At 40.4% G+C, this 10492-nt stretch overlaps 1 protein-coding gene across 2 annotated transcripts in view; it reads right to left on the bottom strand.

Annotated features, from left to right (window-relative positions):
* Positions 1–777: 777 nt before the first annotated feature.
* ARHGAP26 (Rho GTPase activating protein 26) overlaps positions 778–10492 on the bottom strand; it is a 202397-nt gene continuing 192682 nt past the window's right edge. For both annotated transcript variants that reach the window (XM_072146117.1, XM_072146116.1), the window contains exon 23: positions 778–2548. In XM_072146117.1, the coding sequence (XP_072002218.1) occupies positions 2460–2548 (89 nt within the window). In that variant the 3' untranslated portion in view covers positions 778–2459. The remainder of the gene's footprint in view (positions 2549–10492) is intronic.

The following is a 10492-nucleotide window of genomic DNA, read 5'->3' as shown; positions in this document are numbered from 1 at the left end:
ATCAGGACAGGACTAGCTGCACATAAACAACTAGTCAGATTATTTAATCATCCTCGTAAAGAGGACCTGTCAGCTCTCCTGACATGTATATTTTAGTAAGGCAGCCTGCATACAAACATGTGCAATTGCAGGCCACAGAGAACAAACCTGTGGTCAGATTGGAGTGTGAGGTCTGTTCATGTGCCAATGACAATAGAAAAAGACTTCCTGAGCCACAAACACAGGCAGGAACAGGACCTGCTCCATAATTTTTTTGGGGGTGGGTTCACACTCAGGCTGATAATGCCCAATCAGTGCTACTACCGGTAGTATTGTAATTTGGAAGGACACACTCCACTGACCAGGAGGATGTCAACATCAAGTTTACACCTCTTTGACTGCTGTGCGCTTCTTTAAAGGAAACCTACCACTTGAAGTGGCAGGTAGAAGAGGGAACTACCGAGCACCAGCTCAGGGTGAGCTGGTGCCGGAGCTTATTTTTGTTAGTGTTTTAAACCGCAGCATTGCGGTTTAAAACCCTTTTTAAACTTTATGGTGCAGGGAGGTACGCGCGCGGCGCACCATGCGCGCGACCGTGCACGCGGCTACATAGGAAGTGAATGAGAGCCGCGGGCACGGTCGCGCGCATGGTGCGCCGAGCGCGTACCTCCCTGCGCCGAAGCAGCTTCGGCCATAAAGTTTAAAAAGTGTTTTAAACCGCAATACTGCGGTTTAAAACACTAACAAAAATAAGCTCCGGCACCAGCTCACCCTCAGCTGGTGCTCGGTAGTTCCCCCTTATACCTGCCACTTCAAGTGGTAGGTTTCCTTTATATGATATCGCTGGAAAAGCTTTACATATCATAACAATTTTTCCTTTTTTTCATGACATGAGAGACAAACTTTATAGGATATTTTTATCAATTGTATATTATTTTCTTATAATTGACTACAAATGTGAAAAAAATACATTTTTTAAATTTTTTTCAATTAAAGTTTTTTTTAAATAAAATATGTTACTAAAATATGTTATAAATACGAACAGCAACATTTCATCAACCTTTACCAGGTTCAAGTACATATGCAGAGGGTGCATGTACTTCTGGAAAGTGAACGTGAAAGTCTCCAGCTGCTTCTTCTACATTCTACCTTTAGATGGCAGCCTGGCGGGGCTCACTACAAACGCCCATATTTCTCCTGAAACCTTGCACCTAGAAACACAATTGTAGTGTCATATTAAAACAGGAGAGTCCCCTTTGATATGAACCAGAGATTTCCACTCCTAAAGTTACAATTGGAAATAGAAAGTTGTACATAAATTTGTACTAAAAAATTTCGATTTTTAAGGGTGGTTATCTCTAGTTCTTTGAAGCGTCCATACACAATCCATATAAATGGATATAAATGGACATAATATGTGATGTATACATGCTGTACAAATATGTATGTGTTATGCAGTTGGGGGACCCCTATTAGAAGTCTGCTATGGGGCCATGCCTCTCCTAGTTATGCCCCTGTGTCTAGATATTTCTGTAACGTGTCCTTTCGTTCATTCACTATAATGATGACTTTTAGTGTACATGAGGATCAGGATAGTGGGACTACTGAGCATTTGTGACCTCCAGAAAAGGAAATAAACAGAAGTGGGTCCTTTAACAAGTAGACAATAATAACCAGATTATTTATACTTGGACATTATCTTATCTTAGAAATAATTTAGGTTGAGAATTTTGCGTTCTATGTAATCTGTCCATTCTAAATGAATTTAATTGTGGGGGTAACACTTTAAAGATCAAAGTAATTACCAGCTAAAGTTGTGCTGCTTCCCATACAATAGATATAGTACAAGTATCTTTAAGAATAAAAAACATGGCTGTTTTCTGCCGGTCACCTGCCATATAAGCAGCGGCATGGGACCTGTGAGTTTCACTAAAAATGCTCTTTGCACATGTAAAATTTTTATAAAACAAGTATTGTAGCCAAATGTACTGTAACTCATCAATACACACTCCTTAAAATAGTGGATCATTGCGTTATAACTGGTCTAAGTGTGGCAGCATTAAGATCTGCACTCAAGTTGTTTGATTTTGCATATATATAAAAAAATATTAGAAATGTCTAATATAGTTGCCCGAGCAGTCTGCTAATAATTCTTGCTTTAGTCCAGACTGGCAAAGTATATGTTCTGTTGACATTTAGTGGTTACAAGGTACAGTGAATTAAAACAATACAAGAACAATTAACATAGAATGGTCCCTTGCTAAGAAATAAAAATAAAAAAATGCCTGCACCTCTGTATACTTTTCACCACCATATAGAATTTCAGACATACACAGAGATATACACACATTTTCACTGCAACAGGTAGTGAAAAGACCTTCACCCTGTAAATCATGGAGGCATAGTGAGATAATCTTCAACGCCATCAGCTGTTGTCATGGATACCATGTAAAGCGTAGGATTGCTGGCAGAAAATAAAGCTATAGGAATTCCACATAGTTCTCAGGGATAAGTCCAGTCTTCCCATTGAGCGTCCCTTCTAACCATCCTGGCTCCTGCGATGGATGAACTATTGGAGAGAAAGACAATAACATCTGACCACTTACATCTTTTTCCAAGTATACAATAAAATGTGAAAAAATGCAGTTATATATGAAAAGCAAGGCTCTATTTACCTCCTGTGGTGAAATAATGGAAAAAGATAAATTCAGAATTCCATAAAAAAACATATATATGTATATTACACACACACATATCTATATCTATCTAGATACGCACACTTCTGTTCACCACCACAAGAAAATCCCCATAATAGTCCTCTTTCAGGAGTATATGTTTAAAGTTGTTGAGACTAGCTGAGAGATACTGAGAGCATTGGGCACCAAAGTAACAATCAGAGGTATGGTGAGAGGACAGGCTGAGGTCAGGGCAGGTAGTGTCAGACAAGTAGCCCAGAGTCAATACCGCAAGTCAGGAACACAAAAGAGATTAATTGTCAGTTAACGCAAGCAAAGGTCAAACATACGAAGGCAAACACTGTTACAGAACACATGGAAATTCATTACATAGCACCCTTCCTAGTGCCTTTAATAACTAGGTGAATGTGTAGAAATTGGTGCACCTAGAGCCTGTGTGTACTCCAAACCTTCACGCACAAGCGGAGCAGTGCACGCATGCCTAATAAAAACCAATAATAATCCATTACCTATGGTGTTAAAAAAAAGTGACCTGACCTACTTGTAAAATGTAAATAAAAAACTAAATTTGAACAGCCCCTAAAGGGAAAAATTGAGGGTGTAGCAAATGACTTAATCATTACAGTACTGAAGTCTATTAATAAGCCTGCATTCACATTGTTCCAAGTTCTTTTCAGTTAAAATTCCATTAAAATGCTATAAAGTTCAATATCAAACAAATGATACCTATAGGACACAGCATTCTTTCTATACACTATTACCATTCTCCATCGGGTGACCTGTCATGTTTTGTCTGTTTGTTTTCTTTTATTATACGTGTAAGATTGCGTTGTGTAAAGAAAAATGACACCAGGAGACTAGTTGGCACGTCATCTGCTTATAATAGAGCCTGGATGAATTTAGACAAGAGAGGGAACGCTGCATTTTATGAACTGTTCATACACAGAAATACATTTTAGGCTCTGGTTAGTCTGGTTTTGGCTAATTTATATGTCTAGGGAGTCCAGACACTTGGTAAGTAATTCCATTGAGCTGCTATAGAACACTGATTTGTTTAAGAGGAGAGATTTTTTTTCAACCGAAATAAAAACTGAGGTCGAAACTCAATTTGGATTGACCAAGTCTGTCTTTTCCGCACTGATCATCTGTTACAACACAGCATCTGGGTCACAGCCTCAGTTTATTTTATTAACCTAGAAAAACCTCTAAGATCTGTTTAGCCCCACTGTTTTCACATCCAAAGAGAAATACTTTACTGAAGCCCGGCAATCTCCATACACATAAATCTATACTCTTAGACATGTGTTAAGCAAATAATAGGAGAAAGAGTTGGTTAAATCTTCGCTTCCTATTAGGACCACAGCAGGACTCTCTGACCTTAGGAGTACTATAACTTAATGTTTTAGGGCACTTCTATGTTTGGCTGCTATCCAATTCATTAAAGAGAGCTACTAGCTAGGGTTTTTACTGCTAGAGGTTTTGGGATACACCACATTTTCCACATACACAAATGAAATCATAATATAATATATAATAACCCCGTATCCAATTACTTTCTGGAAGTAACGGCCACATTGTGAGAACACCACTTGGCACTTGATATCCATGGGCGCCTCCATGCAATTTTTCTACAAAGAGGTGTATATTATTATTAAAAATAATATTAGTATATTTAAAAAAACAAACAAAAAAAAAAAACCAATCAGCTAAAGTGTGTTCTGAAGATCATTAGAAGGTCAGTAATGTGTAACTGACTGATCAAGTCAGGTAGGTGTGCATTTTATTGCAAGACCCCATTATTTATGCCAATCATAAAAAATCTTTTCATACAATCTAAATGAAAAGCTGAACAGAAAAATGGTGGGTTTTCTTACCTGGTTAAAATAGTTTCTTGGCAGTGAAAATGTTAAGAAATTAGCTTTGTTTTAGCTATTTGCCGAACGAATCCCAAAGAGAGGCAGAGCTTGGGATGGTGGCCAGAAGGATACCCTAGTGCAACATTTACAATAGGCTGCCCATTCACACTAGGATTTATGTAAGCCAAACATGACTATTTCAGTTGGAGTGGCTGAACATCTTGTTTCTGAGGGGGACTTTTGACCCCTCTTAAATGGAATTATCAGCAGTTTTATTTCAACATACCTGAACCTTCTGTTCTTGGCATAGATAGGTTGCCAACTGAGAAGTCTGGCAGCATCTTCCTCTTCTGTCCCCACTGATAGTTAATCTGTATGAGAGTGGTCAAGAGGAAAAGCTGCCTAACAGGCAGAAGGCCAACGGCTATCCATGTGTATGGTTATCTTCCCTACCCCCACTCTAATTGATGGGATAGAGTTGGTTGTGCCTATCCCTGGTGCAGATTAAAGCACTACTCTATGCCAGGCAGGGCTGGAGCCTCTTTATATATTCGGCAAGGCCAAAGGGGCTGGGGGAACAAGATTTACCAGGACTTAATACAAAACCCCTTGTGGGAGATTTGCCATTACTTTCCAGTGTGCACTTTATGTATAATAATGTGAAACTGAAATAAATGCAATCATTGGGAGGACTACATGTGGTGTTTAAACTGCAGTTATAGAGAATCTCCACCTCGACTTCAATATTAAAAAATAATCCTAACAAAGAGATAAGGAAACGTAAAATAGATTGTTAAAACAAAGGAAGAATTGTCTTGTGGTTTCCGTTCAATCTCTAAACCAGCAATTATCACTGATTCAATTTTTTTTTTATAGAATCCACAGAAATGTATACAAAAATATTATCTATTCTGGTATTGTCTAAACAAATTGGATTATAATGGAAGAGGTTTTTTTTCAGTAGCTTATAACAAGTATCTATCTAAAAGCACACATACACATATATACTCTTTTACACAGTCAGACTTGTGATAAAGGAGGACTAGAAGATGGAAAAAGAAGATCGCACTGTCAGCAGCTGTGGTGCATTGCCTTGCTCTTTGAACAAGGCTACAAATATAATTACACAGGCAGAAGAAATTAGACACTGCGCGAGCAGTGACCTTTTCTTCTTTCTGTTCTCTTTAAGGCATAGGACTATAACACAAAGCCCTGGGAAGTTAAAAAGACCATTACAGAAGGCCTCCAAATGAAAATAATGGGGCAGATTTATCAAAAGTGTTGGCCGTAAGACTGTCTGTAGAATACCAGGGTGTAATTCATGCGGCGGGGCCTAGGATGGCACCTATTCACAATTGGTATTTTGTCTTATGTTCCATAATGTTGTTATGTAAATTGTGTTCCCTGTACCTGTGTAACTGGCAGGCAGGGAATGGGTTAAACTGTCATTACACTACACACAGAAACTGCAACAGTGACACCCAGTGTCTGTAGTTGGAACTGCTTTAGGTGTTGCGAGTACTTTCCAGTTTTTCATAGAACCGGTTAGAAGGTAGGCGGGACATGCCAATGTGGGCCACACCCATGAACCATAGGTGTAACAGGAAGGGGAGGAGTTGTTAGGTTTGTTAAAACTGCTGGTGGCCAAACAGGTCTCTTTGCGGCTGACTAGGGGAAAATGAGACCAAAAAGAAGCTAGCGAATCCTTAGTTTAGGAACCCTACACTAGTAGACTTGAGTAGCGTGAACATACGCCATTGTACCAAATCTGTCTGAGATTCAAAGGGGAAGGTAGACACAGCTCCTTAGCTTGCAGCAACAAGTCTCCCAGGTCCTGGGCACCCCAAACCTACCACGCTGTCACCACATCAATTTGATGTTCCTTTTACATCTACGCCAGATATAATGGGACTTGCACCTACAAAAAGTTAAACCTTTGTCTCATCAGTCTTTTCCCAAAAGTCTTAGGAATCATCAAGATTGTCTCTGGCAAAACTGAGACAGGCCTTTATCTTCTTTTTGCTCAACAATGATCTTGAACTCTCTCTTATGATGGAGTCATGAACACTTTATGAATAGATTCTCTTGTCTGTACACTGCAGTGCTCTCTGCCTCCTGCCCCTCCCTCCCTGCATTACAAGACCAGCTCAGGCACAGGATCTTCCTGCCAGCCATAATCCGTGTACAGAGACTTACTCTACTAGCTACAGACAAGATAAGGTCTTTATAGCAGTGCTGACAGTGTATTTTATTGATTAGGTGAGGGAGCAGAGCTGAGAGCATCATTGTGTTTTATATCCATCTCATGGATTTTATCTCCCATCTGTATCCTCTCCAGTGGCGTAACGATCCCCTGCGACCGGGCCAGTCGGGAGGGGTGGGCCTGCAGCTGTCAGTGTGTTAATATTTGAGCATTTTCCCATATGCTGCAATGATACAGTTAGAAAACAGCTCAGCACACGGGAAGATGTTATTATAGTGAACTATGAGAAGCCACGGCCCCGGTCAGTATCACACTCCAACAGCTTCTAAGGAGAAAGCTCTTTCCTCTGTACACATCAGAGGCCACACCCACCAGTCCCGGGCTTTCAGTGTGGAGGTCCCTGCAGAGGTATCTGCCTGCTGTGTGCTGCAAGACCATGCTAGTCCTGGCAGCACCACAGATAATAGAGGAAGTGCTTGGGTCAGCTACTGAGAGCCAGCTGACGGGACGCTGAGGGATGCAGAGGAAGGAGGAGTGCAATCCTGTGGTCCCAAGGAAAGCTACACTAACCAGGACCATGATGTCAACGGGAAGCGACAATCTGTCTCCATGACAGCCTGGCGTTTTTGTCAGACCCAAGGCTCCCTAACGAAAAATAGTCCAAATGTCCAAAACGCCACTTTTTGACCATTTTCAACACAAAAAATTTCATAAAAAGTGATCAAAAGGCTGTACAGTCCTCAAAATGGCAGCAATGAATGTCACCTCATCTCGCAATAAAAATAACATGTCACACAGTTCTGTACACGGAAGTGTGAAAAAGTTATTATTGTCAGAAAATGGCAAAATGAAGATTTTTTTTTGTACAGAAGGTTTTGCTTTTTTTCAATTTATTAAAACACATAAAACTCATACATTTGGTGTTCCCATGATTGTACCTATCCAAAGAATAAAGGCGACATGACATTTGGGGCACACTGTGAAAGCCGTAAAAACCAAGCTAACAAAAAAATGGCGCAAATGCGCTTTTTAACCAATTTCACTGCATTTGGTATTTTGTTTTCTGCTTCCCAGTACACGAAAGGAATAAATACTGTCACTACAAAGTGCAAATTTGTAACGCAGAAAACAAGCCCACGTACAGCTCTTTATATAGAGCAGTGATGGCAAACCTTTTAGACACCAAGTGCCCAAACTACAACCAAAACCCGCATATTTTTCGCAAAGTGCCAATGCGACAATTTAAGCAGTAATTTATTACTACCTGCTTTTTCACAGGTTTAAATTGTATAGGCACCTGAGGACACCAATACAGTAGAAAGAAGGAGAAGAAGTTTGGATTATCATTGTAGCTTCCTTCTAGGGTCCTGGGCTGCCTGGGACTGCAAGAGGCCTTGAGTCCTGTCTGACAAACTCTACCCTGGGGTGATGGCAAGGGTGCCCATAAAGAGGGCTCTGAGTGCCACCTCTGGCACCCGTGCCATAGTTCGTCACCACTGATATAGAGGAATAAAAAAAAGTTATCACTGACTTTTGAATGTGGCCTGGTCATTTAAGGGTTAAAAAGCTGCAGACACAAAACTAAGTCAGGCCAGACCTGGTGCTGTAACCATCGGAGGGGTACATCAAGAGGCCTATACTTCTTGATGTATCAACCGCCACAGATTCATATAGGATGGAATTTATCATACGCTAAAAGGCTTGTTTTGCTGGGGTATGATAATTCCTCCCTATGTGTATTTACAGTATGTTATCCCATTGGGGACTGATTTGTCATGCTTTGTGCAGCGCTGCGTAATCTGTAGGCGCTATATAAATAAAGAATTATTAATATTATTTCAGTAATGTGTGCTATGTATTTATCTTATGCATGTTTGTGTGAGAGAGGTATAGATACCATATGTGTGAATAATGTTAATTAGGTGGAATAGATGTGTGTATTTGTAATTATATGTGTATGCAGTATGTGGGTTTACCTGTACTATGTGGGTTGATGTATCATACGCCTATGTATGATAAAATCCCACCCTGGCCTCCCACGCCTGTATGGTGCTATTGCAAGTAACCGATGAATGCTCATGGGCTATAGCAAGTGCTAAGAGTCAGGACAGGAATTCCCTGCCCCAGCCCATTTTCCCTTTATGTGTAAGTGTGTGCAGTTCATATATGACCAGCATCTGTCAAATTTAGGGCAAAGGCAGGGGGGCCTAACAAAGTGAGACATAAGGGGCTGGGAGCCCCATTAGGAATTTTGCCCCCGAGCCAAGGGGACTCATATTACGCCACTGCTCATCTCTCTTTTTCTCTGTATCAGATACTATTAGAATCTTCAGAAGCTAAATAAAAGTGTAGATAAACCTGTACCCTGACATTCTAAGCACATTGTCATCACACAACATTTCACAGCACTAGAGGGATCATGAAGTGTCCGCTTAGAGAGTCCCTACCCACAAACTAGAATTTTACCCTGACCATCACTGAGTGATAGGAGCTAATTAATCAATAAACTGTTCGTAAAATTGTAAGGGGTTAACAATGATCTTTATTGTGTAAACATCACTAGGGGATTGAAATTTGAGAACTTTCTTTAATGGGGCAACTCCTTTAACAGGGGTTAATAGCTTCTGTAGTGGGGGTGTTTAGTGATGTCTTGGATGAGCTGTTCCTGCGCTCTTGAGGTCAATTTGGGCGGCCTGAATATTTTTGCATCCCCCACATTGTCTAACTTTATGGCAGTAGACAGACCTTGGATGAGGTTAGAGAACTTGAACCCAGCTTCCCAATGATGTGAGAAAATACAGTTAATTTATGATTTAAGGAAAGGAGGGGGCAATGCGGTTTTTACACAGGGCCCTATAGGTTTTGATTACTTATCCACATATACCTCAATTTAAAAACTTTTGAGTTTACTGGTATTTTATATTTAAATTTGTGATACGAAACGAAGTGTGACAAGCATCCAAAAGATTAAGAAATCTAATAGGGGATTAATGTGAAGTTAGACAGCTTCATGAAATGTTTAGATACCAACTGTACACAGTGACAAGTATTATAAAGTAATTTCTCATCTTTTAGCTTTGCTGCAGTTGTTCGCATGAGCAGGTGTGGCCTTTAACTGACAATTTATTACCGTTCCAGTCTTCTGCTCTCATCACTTCATATCTCTAGGAGTTTCACCCTGTGCTCCATAGACTGCTATGGAAGATAGCATCACACGGCAGCTAAGGCGGTCATGGGACATTGCTAGGGTGATTGGTGTGTGAAGAAAAGAAGAATATGGAGGTGTGAGAAGTAGGGGGCATGGGGTCAAGTCTGTGTTTTAATGTATGGTAAGGACGGGGGGTTTAGGGTACATGCGTTTCCCTATATGTAGGGTATTCCATCAGTCATCTCCTGGCACCCATATAAAAGATACCAGCATTGAGGGCCCAACTCATCACCTTGTGGACAGGTGGTTGGAATACAAATAGAGCTGGATCCTTGGGAGTGAGATAACATCAGTCCCCAGGAAATGGAATATTTACCCATAACCTATAAAAGGTTTGCATTAAATGGAGCATTAAAGCCGATTCTCCCCATTTGTTTAGAAGGAATAAGTCACAGTTCTTTCCCTATCTTTGTATATTGAAAGACCTATTAATTCGCTGTGCTGGGGTAAGAGAAACTGAAGGAAAGACTGGCCACAGACGATTTTATACCTACTACCGTATTTTCCGGACTATAAGGCGCACTTAAAAGCCTTGGATTTCCGTGGAAAT

This window comes from Engystomops pustulosus, chromosome 4 (assembly GCF_040894005.1).
Source record: "Engystomops pustulosus chromosome 4, aEngPut4.maternal, whole genome shotgun sequence".
NCBI lineage: Eukaryota > Metazoa > Chordata > Amphibia > Anura > Leptodactylidae > Engystomops > Engystomops pustulosus.
Note: the sequence above shows the minus strand (reverse complement) of the source record. Positions and strands in the feature narration are given on the sequence as shown.